At 38.0% G+C, this 15,533-nt stretch overlaps 1 protein-coding gene across 1 annotated transcript; it reads right to left on the reverse strand.

Moving 5' to 3' along the window:
* Positions 1–620: 620 nt before the first annotated feature.
* Positions 621–15,056, reverse strand: LOC127800208 (homeotic protein knotted-1). The gene is made up of 5 exons (XM_052334690.1): positions 14,220–15,056; positions 13,970–14,092; positions 13,660–13,795; positions 1,441–1,694; positions 621–1,303 (listed from the first exon to the last, which is right to left on the reverse strand). Exons 1-5 carry the CDS (start codon positions 14,610–14,612, stop codon positions 1,100–1,102), a joined length of 1,110 nt encoding a protein of 369 aa, XP_052190650.1. The 5' UTR covers positions 14,613–15,056; the 3' UTR covers positions 621–1,099.
* Between the last annotated feature and the right edge of the window lie 477 nt (positions 15,057–15,533).

Consider the following 15,533-nt stretch of genomic DNA (forward strand, 5'->3'; position numbering starts at 1 on the left):
ACAATTTTTTTTGAGATAAGTGACAAGTTTTTGAGGTAAGTGACAAAATTAAAAAATACTTTTCAAAACAATAACTGAAGTTATGATTAAGATTTTAAAAAATATAATCGAAAAATAAATGATACTCGAGACATTCAAAACATACTTCACTACAATGTTTTTAATAAAACATCAACAAGAAGAATTAGGAGACAAGTATGCATCAAAAGACTTCATTTGTAGTGCAATGTTAGTTTCAATATTACATCCTATGTTAAAAAGGTGCGTTTGGGCGGTCATTTGATCATATCATTTATTAAAATTTAAAAGTCTAAATTCATTATTTGGATATGTTATCACTGGAAGCATTTCAATTTAAATCCAAACATACTCTAAATTTAAATGAAAGAATTTGAAATGACCTCAAACCGAACACAACCAAAGATTAATGAAATTTAATTATTCATGTATAAATTAGACGCACATAATATGAAAACCAAAAGGTTAATGGCTAGGGATGATCCGACCACACATTCCTAAAATAATAAATGAATTGACAGGAAAACCCCATTTTTGCACGAAAAAATGCTTTGCTTATTCTATCATCAGATGAAGGCCACGACCACAGCACACAGAAGATCAAAAAGGACTTGATACTACATATTCATTAGTTAGTAATTCCATATACAATTCAAGAAATTGTACATGACCTGAATGTCTTGCATATACAAATTAAGATGATCCATAAACTAATCTTGATACTTGATTATTTCATAAGTAAAGCACACAACAAGCTATGACACTACAAATCTTACAAGAGATACACTACCACAGCAGTAGAGAAGACTCCTAATTAGCTTGACGCAGCCACAAATAAAACAAGATTAGTCCACCTTCAATGACATGTACACACACTAAATATATATATATATATATATAGCAACCATTACCTATAAGAGATACCAGGGTTGGGCTGTTTAAGACATTACCCAACTCTTGGAATAGCAATCACAAGGCATGTTTAACAGCATCCATGCCATAGCCGATCCATTGAAGTAATTTAAAACCGATACTGGTTTCTGCCCAGATTGTTGGAAGCCCAATGGGCTGTGATTATATTTCATGGTCCTAGCCTGTAAGGACCTTCACCCATATAGTGTCCATCCATGAAGACGGCTGCATTTTGCGGATGGAGGCCGTCCATTACCATGAACTGCATATCTTCAGAAGGCTTCCAGTGCCGTTTCCTTTGGTTGATGAACCAGTTATTGATTTGTTTCTGGTCTAGACCAGTTGATTCAGCCAAGGCCACCTTCTCGCTCTCCTGTGTGGTTGTCGCAACAATTTTCGTCTTAATAACTCGCGATAATATATGAACAAGAATTTTACATAAGCCAGAAACATAATGTTACAAGAAGATACACAGATGATTGTTAATCAAGGGGATAAATATTTACGTACCGAAGGATAAGGCCACTTGTAGTGCAACTCCCACCAATTGAGTAGCTTTTGCCTGGCATCTTTGGGTAATTTCCCTTTCTTCTTTTTCTTGGATAGCTCTTGCTTGAGGCTACTCAAGTAACCACTGTACTTCCTCAACAGGTGGTTCTTGAGTTCCCGATCTTCAGCACGTGGATCGATCTCAGGCATTTCAGTTTCTCCACCACTGTTGCCTTGATCCTCTTCGGATGAACCAACACCCTCACACTTCTCATCTGTGCATCCATCGATTAGGAATAGCAAAAGAAGTTAATTCTTAATTAAGGAATTATCACGGAATCGGAAGGAAACTTCCCCTGGCAAACAACATTTTATTAAAATCCACTGTCCAGTCTCAAGCAATTGAAGCCTTTCCAGAAAACTCGATTTGGATGGCATTTTTGCATCTATCTCATCCTTTATGCATTTGCATAAAGACCACACAACAGATGACACACAATCATTAATTAAGTCAACAAAAGGGAATCATAATTAACCTACACCTTAATTCCTACCCATCTTCATTCATTTATGTACTTATTTTTTCTTCACTCATTTCTCTCCAAAAATTCCAGTAAAAAACAGGTGATTCTGTTCTGATCCAGCTTAAAATAAGGGTAAATAACTAAAATAAAAATACACACCTTTCACCTTGTTTTCAGTTTTAGGCCCAAATCTTAATGTTACCAATTAGGGCATCAAACCTTTTATTTAGTTTCAATTTTAGATTACCATTTGTTGTCGTTACACTTTATTATTAATTGATGACATAAAAAGCCGTGTTACATGACATGCACGACGAAATGTCAAAAACTCACCACCCTAAGCACACAATGAGGTGGAAAAGTCCATCTAATTGTGGTTGGGGGGGGGGGGGGGGGGGTAAAGTCCTAGTCACTTATCCAAAATCTATATAGGCTCTTGGCCTCTTAGGTGGTGAATTCTTGTCATCTCACTAATCAAGTCATCTAACATAGCTTATCACATCATATATTCAAGGTAAACAGTAATAGCAACGAATGATAAATCTAGATTTGAAACAAAAATGAAAAGCTCGAAGCCCCAATGATAAATTTAAAAGTTTAATCTAAAATAGAAAACAAGATGAAAGTTGGGTATTTTCTGTAATTACCCTATAAATAATTAACAAAAATATTTCTTTGTAAACTTAAAAATGTCAACATGCATCTACCAAAGGAAAAATGAAGGTGTCAACAAATATACCACTTCGAAAATATTAATAGAAACATCGATTTCTGGTTCCGTAGGGTTTTAGGGAGAATGCCGTCTTCATCCTACTCAAAGGTCATCTTCTCTCTCTCTAGGTTTCTCTGGGGTTGGATGCTCTGCCACTGCCATGGCTTCCCTTTACCCAATCAGATCCAATCTCCTCTATTTGCCTATCACCACCCTTCACCGCTACCCCTCTCTTACACTATCTTCCCCTTCTCGAATTTCCTCCCTTTTCCCTAGTGATGTCAAATGGGGCAGATCGACCCAGGCCCTTTGTCTAGCTCTGTTATTTTGAGTCGGGTGGAGCTGGCTCATTAAATGAATGGATCGAGATTGGGCTGGGCCCAACCCATTAACAAAACCTAAGGCTCAGCTTTAGCCAATAAGCCCGCCTAAGGCAAGCTTTTCTGGGCTTGTGACTAGCCAACCTTTTTTTCTGTAAGAAAGACTTCATTGAAGAAAAACCACAAGGCATCAACAGTTTATGCTAGGGCACAACCCGAATATCACAAAGAAAACGCAACATCTGGATCTAAAGAACCAATTGAGATGGATGATACAGTCCTCATAACATAAAGAAGATATGAAACATGTCAAAGGAAGTCTTCCAAAAGACCGCACTTGCAATCTTGAAATCACAATCCACTGTTTTCCTCACCTTTCTAATAATTAATAGGTTTTTGACGCAAATGTCAAAATTTTAAAATGAAGACACTCAGTTACTCCCATAAAAATAGCTTAGAGAGGACAAAGGCCATTCTTCTTCTTCTTCTTCTTCTTCTTTTACGACTCGCCAAACTTAATGGGTTGAGCGCAACAAGCCAACCCATGTTTCGAATTATTTTGAAAGTAGTTTTAAAAAATATTTATTTAATTAATGAGTGAGATATAAGAGTATTTTTTTAATATGAAAATTCCAGTTTTAAAATAAAAACTAAAAGTTAGAATTTAAAAGTTAAAAGTTTGAAAATTGAGATTTATAAATTTTTAATAAGATTTTCAATAATCTAAAGTTATTTATAATTTTATTATTTTGTAAGATGCGAACTCAACTTGGCACAAATGGCTATAAGCCTAAGTTGAACCCACAAGTCAAGCTAGGTTGCAAGCCTCGACAGGTCTAGACCAACCTACTTGCTATAGTAACGAGCTGAGCCAAGCCACACAAGCCCACTAGTCACCCGACCCACTTGACATCTCTACTTTTCCTATGCCAATCACTTCTCCCTCTTTCTCCCAATAGATCTGGCCGCTTGAACATGTTGTCATCACCTCCCCTCAAACATCTTGTTGCTTACCTCAATTTCCCCACTTTGCCTACTTAATCACATAATCTCATAACCTTCCTTTTACATTTCCCCTTTCTCAATCCATTTACTGGCCTTAGGTTCCCCCTATCTCCCTTCTTCAATCCTTGCAATGAAACATTGTCTAGAATCATGGCCAATTAATTTTGTCCATGACCTAATGGTTTAGGTTTTGGTTCATTTTGTTTGTGTTTTATGGTCGATTGGTTTAGATTCTATTTGGTTTTGCTTCTGGTTAGTTTTAATTGTAAGTAATCATTGTTTGGTCGCTCGCAATTGACCATGGGATCAACCATTATTCTTGGTGCTACTATTATCCAAAACTAGGTATCAACCACTTGAAATGTGCATCCACCAAATCTAGAGCTTTAGTGGGTAAAAAAAATGTCTTTGATGGCTACTCTGCCATAGTAGGTTGTCACAACCCAAGGATAATTAAACGGACAATAATGTAATTAGTTACCTTAGTTCATTAGGAACTATTTCTGTTATTCTGTTAAAGCATATATGGTTGTTATTCTAAATGTTTCTTTCAGTTGTATAGCCTATAAATAGGCTCACGAGGTATGACTGGGCGATAGGCTTCTTGACAGCTCTCTGGCTTGCTAGCCTCTTCGAGCCTTGTCTTTTTACATGTAGGGCCACCCTTAGTATACCGGATCTAGTGTCTAGTGCGTCGACGTTCTGATGCAAAGGATCCTCCGGATAGGCAACTGCAGAGCATACTTGTCTTCGTACCTTTACTCATAGAATAGACATTTCCAACAAGGATCCAAGCAAGAAACCAGAAAATGAAGAGTTTTTAGAAGATCATAGAAAACAAGAGAGAATTTTTATTTCTGGAATGGGTTGTCGATATCTTACAATGGAAGACGGGCTCTCTTTTTATAGAGAATGATGAGCCTTACCAGACCTAAAGAGCATTAGATGCTCTGAACATAATAATGCATAAAAGACAAACACATATAAAGCATGAATGAGAACATGCTATTTTCGGTGAAAGGGACTGACACACTGACAAACGCACATGTCGCTTTTGACCAAATGAGCATGTGGAAACAAACTGAAATTATTACATGGATAACACTAATAAAGATAGTGGGCTGGAGTGTTAGGCCTGAACTAGGGAGTGCCAAGGTTGCATTCTGGGCCTGGAGTATCTGAATCATATGGGTCTGAAGGCATACCCATACACTTCCACCATGGATCTTCATCTTGGGCTTGGGCCGGGTCTTCTAGTTGGGTCGAACTGCTGCTTTGGACCTAGTCTGGAACTGAAAGGCTTTCCTTGGTTCAACCCTTCCTGGTAAAGATCTCATTCTCAGATGGGATATTATCAGTCAACTGTGGAAAACCAAAATCAAACCTCTAGAAAAAGGCTTACTTTACAAAGGCTCTTTCCTCCCCTTTGTTCCTTCAAGTAACCTATTGAGCTCCTTTGGTTAGTATTTCTCTCCACAATGAAAGCCTTCCAGCTCCAGACCAGGCCCAAAGCAGTAGTTCGACCCAACCAGAAGACCCGACCCAAGCCCAAGATGAAGATCCATGGTGGAAGCGTATGGGTATGCCTTCAGACCCATATGATTCAGGCACTCAAGGCCCAGAATGCAAGCTTGGCACTCCCTAGCTCAAGCCAACACTCCAACCCACTATCTTTATCAGTGTTATCCATGTAATAATTTCAGTTTGTTTCCACATGCTCCTTATGTAAAAACTTCGTGTGCATTTGTCGGTGTGTCAGCCCCTTTCACCGAAAGTGTCATGTTCTTCATTCATGCTTTTTATGTGTTTGTCTTTTATGCATTATTATGTTCAGAGCATCCGATACTCTTTAGGTCCGGTAAGGCTCATCCTTCTCTATAAAAGGAGAACCCGTCTTCCACTGTAAGATATTGACAACCCATTCCAAAAATAAAATTTCTCTTGTTCTCCATGATCTTCTAAAAACCCTTCGTTTTCTGGTTTCTTACTTGGATTCATGTTGGAAATGTCTATCCCATGAGCAAAGGCACGAAGACAAGTATGCTCTACAGTTGCCTCTCCGAAAGATCCTCTGCATCAGAACGTCGACGCACCAGCCACTAGATCCGATATACCGAGGGTGGCCCTGCACGTAAAAGGACAAGGCTCGAAGAGGCTAGCAAGCTAGAGAGCCATTAAGAAGCCTATCGCCCAGTCATACCTCGTGCAGGGCCCTTCTCTGGCCTATTTGGTATATGTAGAGAAGAGTATGCTTGAATTGATAAAGAAAATATCTTAATTCTCTCTCTACAATTTTCTCTCAATCTCCCTCCAAATCTCCCTCTCTTTCTCTCGTTTTCCCCCTAAATCTTCTTCTCTATATTCTTCTCCCTCAATTCCTTCCAATTCCTTTTTTAACCTATCACAAACCCCAAGTTTGTAACAAATGGTATCAGAGCCAACGATTCTTGACTACAATTCCGTCGATTCTAGTAGTGAATTCTATTCAATCACGTATTGGAGGTAGATCCGAGACATCAGGATCCTAATGATCGTGATCGAATAGGTGAATTGCGATGACCCACCACGATTGGCTGGGAATTGTGGACTGTCAATCCACAACAGGTAGTGCAATCAGAGCCAATCCATTCAGGAGGCGGTGCTGGAGGCATTTCCTAGAAGCAACTCTGACCGCCAATTCAACATAAATTATCAAGCAGCGTGTGAAGGTGAAGAAAATTCCAGCGAATTTCATGATTATGGCAGATTCGAGTCCAAGTCCTGAAGACGAAGCCAGTGGTTGACTCAGGGTTGGAAATTCAAAAGTTGCCCAACTTTTGGAGGCAACTTGAAAGACCGGATCTATTTTTTAGATCCGACCGCGACGTACAAGGAAATGTGGTAAGGGAAAACAAACCCAAGCGATCTTGGTTGTTGTTTCCCAGCGACGATACTCAGCTACTACTTTGTAATTTCCGTTCACTTCATGGTCGAGGATCCAAAGGGTGTATTTTGGCGTGATCAAGATTCGATTTGAAGGTAGTTCAGAGCCAATGGTTATCGGCTACTGCATGGTGATCAGGCAAAACCTACAAGTTGATTTCGACTGAGATTTTTAGTGATTCAAAGCAGCAAAGTTGATTAATTTGATAGATGATTCATAGCAGCGATTCAGTGAAATAGATTCAAGGTTGTTGAATTGAGAGGAGATCGATTCTTAATTAGGCTTAGCATAGTAGCTATTTTGGAGTTAATTGATTTTATGGAGGCGGCAACAACACTGATCGAACTCACAGGAAATACTTTGGGCTTCCGGTTCAAATTAAGAAGGAGAAGCAAAAGGTTCGACTACAAAGGCGGAGCAACAATTTGATTCGTTGTTGTGTCCAAGCTACTGCAGTCGCAATTTAGGAAGGCGACCTTAGCAATTATCGAAATAGATTGAGCGGTGATTTGGGAGATTTCGATTAGAAGTCCAACAACTCATATCATCAAATTAGTAAAGAAAATTCAACAGGTAGTGATTCCAATCGAAATTCTAAACTGTAAGTAAGGGGAAACAAAAGGCAGATTTCTATTGTGAATTATTGTTAACTTGTTTCAAATTGGAATGGCTATTGAAGTGCGTTGAGGCGATTCTAGTTTAGAGCTGATTAGCTCACAGAAGGGTGTGGATTCAGTATGTATAGAGCTTCCGCTCCTTTACCTTTGAAGTGTTCCATTCGTGAGATGTCGACCATGGGGAGCAATGCACACAGGAAACAAATGGGGTCTCAATTACAGCAAAAGAATGTTGCATTCTCAGTTGAAGGCAGACATCATGGGGAGTTTGGCCAGAAGCCTCGAGCATGGGAAAAGAAGTTGGAGAAGGGGATAAGCCATTTGGACAAAGAAACAAGAAGTGTGGTACATGATACGAGCAAGGAATTTGGACGAATGTTACATGAGCAGTTGCAGGAGTTCGCAATGATACTGATTAAGAAGTATCACTACAGCTTTCCCGTCGAATTTTTCGATGATTATTGCGGAAGTCTTAACAAAGAGGACTTCCTTAAAATGGAGCAGCCGAAAAAGGAATACCCTGATTTAGGCAATGGAATTGACAAGGAAGGTGGTCGTAACGATAATGCTAGCAACAACAACGATTACGGGGGTTTGGTCTAGGGTGTGTGGGCAAAAGGAGAATTAAATAAACACACTGATTCCTTGGGAAAAGAAGTTCTCAATGGTGATGTTTTTGGGGTTCTGCAACAAGATTAGTCCAACTTTAAGGAAGAAGGAGAAGAGGAGGTGGAAGAAGAGAGTGAAGAAGAGGAATTGGAGGGCACTCAATCAGTTGGTAGCCTCTCAAGCACTCTTACTAACGCTGAGACACTTGATGCTATTAATGTCTGGAAGCAACAGAAGAAGGAGCCAGAAAAGCCTTTTCACCAAGTACTTGAGGAGAAGGAACAAGGGATGGCACCGAGCACACAAGATAAGACAATGGCAACATTACAACCAAAAGAGTTGGAGGTAATGCACAGATTTTTGCCAACAAAGAGGTTTGAAATTCTTCCCATGATTGAAAAGAATAGAGTGGTAGGACTGACAGCTCATACAGAACCATTTTTAATGGCAAGATTGAAAAGAATAAAGTGATAGGACTGACAGCTCATACGGAACCATTTTTAATAGCAATAAGGAAGATGGGGACAATGAAGACGGTGTTGCAGCAAGTCAATAATGTTGAAACTGTTGAGAGAAAAGAAAAGAGAAAAAGCCTAGAAGGATAAAGAAGGAAAGAAGCATTAAACTGATAGAGAAAGCTGGGGTTGGATGAATAAGAACGACTCAACGTAATAAGTTTCTTGGGGACAAGAAACCTTTTAAGGAGAAGGGATTGTCACGACCAAGGGTAATTAGACGGTTAATAATGTAATTAGTTACCTTAGTTTGTTAGGAGCTATTTCTGTTATTTGTTACAGCACATGGGGTTGTTATTCTAAATGTTTCTTTCAGTTGTATAGCTCGAGTATGTAGAGAAGAGTATGCTTGAATTGATAAAGAAAAGATCTTAATTCTCTCTACAATTTTCTCTCAATCTCCCTCCAAATCTCCCTCTTCTTCTCTTGTTTTCCCCCTAAATCTTCTTCTCTATACCATTCTCCCTTAATTCCCTCCTTCAATTCCTTCCAATTCCTCTTTTAACCTATCACGAACCCTAGGTTCGTGACAAAGGTAACATCCAATTCTTCCATCCAAAGCATTGGCTTATAACCCAAAGAACTGTCACCGCTACATATGAGGCATTGGCATTTCACAAAAAAATGCAACAACCTACCATGGTCATTGTGAATAATACCTCCCTACTGTGGGACCTTAAAGCCATTTGGAATATAGTTCGCCATCATGGAATTTGATCTATGTTTGGATCTAGTCAATCATGGTTGCTATGGATAAGGAAAAGAAGAGTTGGTTTGTTCTTGTTCGGTTAGCTTTGCACATCTATTGGATACTCAGTCGCATATTTTATGTTTCTAGACGATTGCTCTATATTGTAAATATTGTTTCGATGAGAAGATGTGTCTTGACTGACTTGGTTGTATTTATTGTTTCATATGTTTCTTTCTTTAGAGGTTGTCCTTAGTTATTTTTATGTATCTATGATAGGATCCTAAGGAATGCAACACCTTGTATCTCTGATGTGTAATGTCATTATCTAGGTTGGCTCTTCTTAACATTTTACTTTGCCCGAAAAAAGAAAACAAACATGGACATAATGATCTTTAGCTCAGTCTCCAAAGAGGAAACTTACTCAAATACTGACAAATACATTTCTTATAATTTGCTTATCATGTATTTCCAAATTTAAGAGAGATTATGAAATTTTTCTCCTTTTTTTTTCAAAAAAATGTTTTCTCAATAAGATCGCCTATGAAATTTTTCACAAAACAACAATTACAAGCCTTAATCCCCACTAGTAGGTGGGTTCGGTTACATAAACTCTAGACCCCCAAAAATTTTTATTCATAGTGGCACATTCTATAAGGTCATTCTATCTAAGATCATGTTTTAAGGATTTCCAACCAAACTTTCTTTTGTTTTCCTCACTTTTCCTACAGACTTCCTCTACTTGGTTTCCTCTCTCATAATCAATTATTACTTAAAAAGGATTTAGAGCATCTGCTTAAGTAAGACATAGAATGTTGATATTATGTAGCATCAAATAAGAGAAAACAAAAAAAATCAGGCAACTTAAATTTTATCTGACTAAAAGAAAAATGGCAAACAGGAGATAGCAAAACTGTTGGTACAAGTAAACTTCACAAAAGAATGCCACTTCATAAAAATTGAGTAACCTAAAAGAATGCACTGTACTTCTAAGCAACTTTCTTTTTTTTGGCTAAACAAACAACATATTGAAACATGTTAACAGAATTTTGAATTTAGGATGTAATGTGTCTCATCATATTCGAATTTCCTGTTATATGTTTGTCATTGCTCCGGCTCATTTATATACACCTTTCATTTGTATCTCTGCCTCTCTTATCCACATGTAAGGTGGGTCACATGTAAGAAGAGTGCTACATAACTTGATAAACATTGTCAGTCCAATTTCTCATAGCTTAGGCATTTCAGAGTTGCAGTGACCTTGACACAGCAACTGATAGAAGTCATACTCCTGTTGCTAAATGATTCATCTTTCCCCACTATGCAATCAACCAGTATCCGTACTTTAGAGGGATGACAAAAAATGAAACCAGAAAAAATAAGAGAATGTTCTCTTCGTATTTCAGTTTTCAATTTTAAGTTTTGAATTCATTTTCAATTTTGTATTTTGAGATTGTTGAAAACGTATTCTTTTTATTTGTAACGTTTTTCGCATTTTGAAAATTTTGAGCATGTTTGTAATGAAAACACAGCCAAAATAGTTTTTTGTTGTTTTGAATTTTCTTTACAAAAATTTTCCTTGTTTTCGAAATTATGAAAATAAACACATTTTTACTATTTTAAAAAATTGAAAACAGCAAAGAGAACAGGGCCTAAATCTCCAATTTTTTGTTTTATGAACAAGCAAGAAAGCTGAAATCTTGAGTGGCAGCTTTAGGATGAGCAAGCAACATAAGAAAGCTGAAAGAGCAATCAAAATTTATAAGTCTTGTTGGAAACGAAGTAAAAAAGGGGAAATTTTTTTCACGCTTCTAAATAGGTGTTTATGCATGTTACAACATGACGGAGATATGCAAGACACTAAGGGAATCTCCAGTCATAAGACTCCCCACTTTTTGAGGGTTGGGCAACATTAGACAGGCAACTGCAGGCTTGAAAACAAAAAAACGGGGAATACAAATTTTTTCTTTCTTTAACCAACAACTTGCAACGCATTGACAGTACGTAAAATAAACACCTAAACGTTTTAGGGGGATGTCAGAAACCATTTTGGTACATCACTTCATTCACATGGTCAAAAACTAATCTTTACCATTTTGGACAAAATACATAGTAGTCAGATCTTTATCACATGTTTCTACTTTCTCCTTTCTTTAATCTTTGTTCCATAAAATCTTGTGTATATGAAAGACTATAAGCAGTAAACTCGGTTCCTATTGAAGTTTCTTTGATTTTACAAATCACCTAGATCATCATAAGATGAAAGATTAAGGCAAGTTAAGAGAGAATGAATAGTAGCAATGAAAGGTTGTGTGTAGAATTTGGTACTTTTCCAGTATAATCATAGCGGAATGAGGTACATTCCTCCCCCAGGACACAAATTAGGCGCCCCCAAGGCCAGTCCATCTCAGCTCAGTTTTAACTCTTACCTCCAATTGCTTTGAAAACCTTCCAAATACTTGACTACTGCATTACAAAGGCTCATGCAAAACATTGAAATTATGTAACTGAATAGTGTTGTTATCATGAATTATAGGAGACAATATCAAGAAAAAGATTGAGGTGATTCTGTAACATCTCCGCCACACGAGGAAAAATGTGACTAGAAAATAAAACTCCTCTCTCCTTATTGTCTTCCAAAGAATATGGAGATCAAATATCTAACTCCAGCTAGTTATCATATGTATTTGTTGAGTTAGATTCAATTCAAGCATCATTAAGGTGCTAACATAATATGCAACAGAAGCATGACTACTTAAAATGTAGAAGGGACTTGTATAAAAGAATATGGTAAGAACATAGACAGTAGAAAATCACAACAAAGAAAATTTTAAAACCATATGAATAGGAATGGTACACTCCATGTCAGTTTACACTGAAATGTCAAGTCCATCAAATCTAAGCCAATTAATTCACTCGCATGCCAATAATAAAGTATTTTAAAACCCACAAACCAATGAACGTGACAAAAATGTATAATACTCAAGTCAAGCCAGAGATGATTCAACATATAAAAATCATCTCATTGGAAAATAATTAATAGAATAATGAAGCTGTATACGCTGTGTAAAGAGTAAATATTGTGTAGGAGAGTAAATACTAACTGACGTCTTGTCGGCTACGCCATTGACTCCAGCATTCAAGAACAAATAAAAACAAAATGGACAAGAAAACCAGGAAAGCATTAACTGAGCCCCATGGACACTAACAATTGCAGGCAGTTATCAGTTGTGTCCGTGTGTAAATACCAAACAGGTAAATGTAGACACAATACTAATCATATAAACCATTACCATACTCTCTCTCTCTCTCTCTATATATATATATATTATATATATATTGGCTACGTAAAATTATATTAGAAGAAAACATCGCCAAATTTAGGGGGAAAATGAAGAAAAGGTCATGATGTTATAGTATCACTAATCATACAAAGGAGGATAATCCGACATTGTTTGGCATGTATAGGTGTGTTTCAGGCTTTGTCCCCGAAAATACAAATAGGAAAAAGATAGATAAAAACAATTAATTATGTATAAAAAACAAAAACTATTTTTCTGTGACAAATAAAAAGAAAAATCAAGTTAAGAAAAGACAAGTATAATACATACTATAGCAATTCTGACAAAGCCGTACTACCAACATGGGCTAGCACTGAAATGAACAGCATCCTATGATCTTCAATTTCCAAGGCCTAAGCCACTCGAGATACACAGATTTAGAACCAAATACCTATTGTTTTCCACTCAAAAGGAAAGACGACCTATTGGAATGACCGCAATAATCATCATAATTGCGCATATAAACATGCAAATTAGTAGCGGAAAAAAGTATTATGGCTTGGAAAATATGAAACCAACGAAAAAAATAGAAATAAATAAACCCCGCTGTTAGGAATCATTTTGTCGGAAGAACATCAGATTCATTGGCTTTAACGTCGGTTTGATCATTGTTTACGTGTATGACATAAGATTGTTTTATCATTTAGAGGGAGCAAATCAGATCTTTTCTCTGGATATGAACTCGTGAATTCTGATTAGGGTTTTCGCCACTCGTGAAGGGCTGCCTCCCAACCACCCTTTCGGCAGAAATATAAAATGTATATATATACAGATACACAAATTAAGCAGATTCATAAACTGGTCGAAGTTTTAATTTTTTCACTTCAACGGGGCAGTACCCGAAAGTGAACTCCATCTAGATGAATGAATGCGTGACCGTTGCTATATTCTTCTGCATATTTTTTTCCATAATGGGTAAAAATGCTGTATCTCGGCGAAAGAGTTCGAAATCTGTGTGTTTGTGTGTGGAGAGAGAAAGTAAGTACCGGAGGGAAAGATCCGGACGGGGCCATTGTTGAGCATACTGAGCTGCGTTTCGATCCTTCGCATGAATTCTGTCGCTTCTTGTAATGGCCTTGTCAGCTCCTCTCGGTATTTCACTAGCATGTCGTAATAAGCCTCCTGATCATTAATTCATTTCAATTCGAATTTCGGGTTAATTTTGAGCAGATCCACCCCACCCCCAAAAAAGTTCTTAAAAAAGGAAACAACAAAATAAGGAAGAAAAGCAGAAGGAAGATGAAGAGATCCCTTAGCAAGAAAGGAACCAAAACCCAAAAAAGAGGATGAAGTCACCATGAACTGATCGAGTTCTGGGTCTTTTCCGGCGTCTCTCCCGGCCACTGATCCCCGCTGCCTCATCTCGAACTCCTGCCGGACCGCCGCCAGCCGCGCCACCACTTCCGGCGGGGCTCCCACCTAGATCAACCACAAAAAGAGAAACAATCATACTAAGTTTATCCGGTACACACCTGGAACATAGTAACCATATATACATGTCAGTCTTTCCTTGTTATAGTGAAGAGAACTTCGTTATGTTGATTACCTTTTGACAATCCATAAAAGCTTCCAAAAGGTTGGAGTACTGAGGGTGAGCGACGATCTTGGCTTTGATGGCTTCAACATCACTTGAACCATCATTCGATTGGTGCTGGCTGTGATCTTGATGGTGATGATGAACGCCTTGGTGTCCTCTTATTATCGAAGGATAGTGAAATTTGTGAAGAAGCTGGGAGCTTCCCGCTTCGGTCTTCACAATTGGATTGGCCTGCGAATCCGATTGACAACTCTCGGGCCCCGATTGAAGATGAAACGCATTCACGTTCGAGCCGCCACTGGTTCGACCGTACGATGAAGAACTTGGTGCAAGAACTGGGCCGCCGTACAAGAAGCTCGCTCTTGAAGCCGCGTTGTCGCCCAGTTGGCCGTAATCCTCCATCTCCGAAGCAAGAAACAGCCAAAACAATGAAGGGAAAAACCGAAAACCTGAAGCGAGGAGAAGAAAAAGAAAAAGAAGGAGCGGGAATATGTGAAACCCTAAAGAGTGAACGAAACCTAGGTTCAGAGAATACGACCCAAATCCGTGAAAGTGTTGAATTGAGTATGAGAAGTCGCTTTTGATTTTCCTTGAAAGAGAAACAACATACAAGTGTCAGAACGAGAATTAGAAGAGTGGGCCGGGTCAAGAAGATATCGGCTTGTAGTTACAGTGGGATATGGGCATGTTTGATGAACATATATCATTTGATCAGTAGAACACACAGAGCGTGTCTATCTGCGTGGCGGAGGGAGGGGCTGCGCCGGTGGTGGCTCGGCAGTGGCCGGCGGCGGCTCGGAGTCTTGCTTGGTGGGTGACAAGACGTCCTTTCTTGAGGAATAAAGAAATGTTTTCCGAATTTTATATATAAAGGCAAAGAAGGCTCAAAAGATTAGGGTGAGCCTACATCCAGTTAGATTTTTCCTTTTTTTATCTTTCCTCTTGTTTGTTTTGTTTTATTTTATTTTTTTAATCTTTTGTTTTGCTCCTTTTCCTCTTCGGCGTTTTGAATTTTTCACTATGTACTGTTTAAATAATCAATCCCCTTTGTATTTCTTCAAGTCTGCCGTAGGATTTAGGAATAAACTACTACTAAGAACACAGTAATACAATCGGATTGTATCTCACGACATTCCCAAATATTATTATAAAAAAAAAATCATATTTCATTGTGTTATAATGATTGCAACCAGATAATTAAATTAGTAACCCATTTCTGAATAATTAAGGAAAAAAGAAATGTCATTTCATCTTGCTCGAGAGATCCATACTATGCTAGCTGGTATGCTAAGAGTAAGAGAAGGGGGGGAATATAGATCACAT

The sequence above is a fragment of the Diospyros lotus genome, chromosome 4, assembly GCF_014633365.1.
Source record: "Diospyros lotus cultivar Yz01 chromosome 4, ASM1463336v1, whole genome shotgun sequence".
Classification (NCBI taxonomy): Eukaryota; Viridiplantae; Streptophyta; class Magnoliopsida; order Ericales; family Ebenaceae; genus Diospyros; species Diospyros lotus.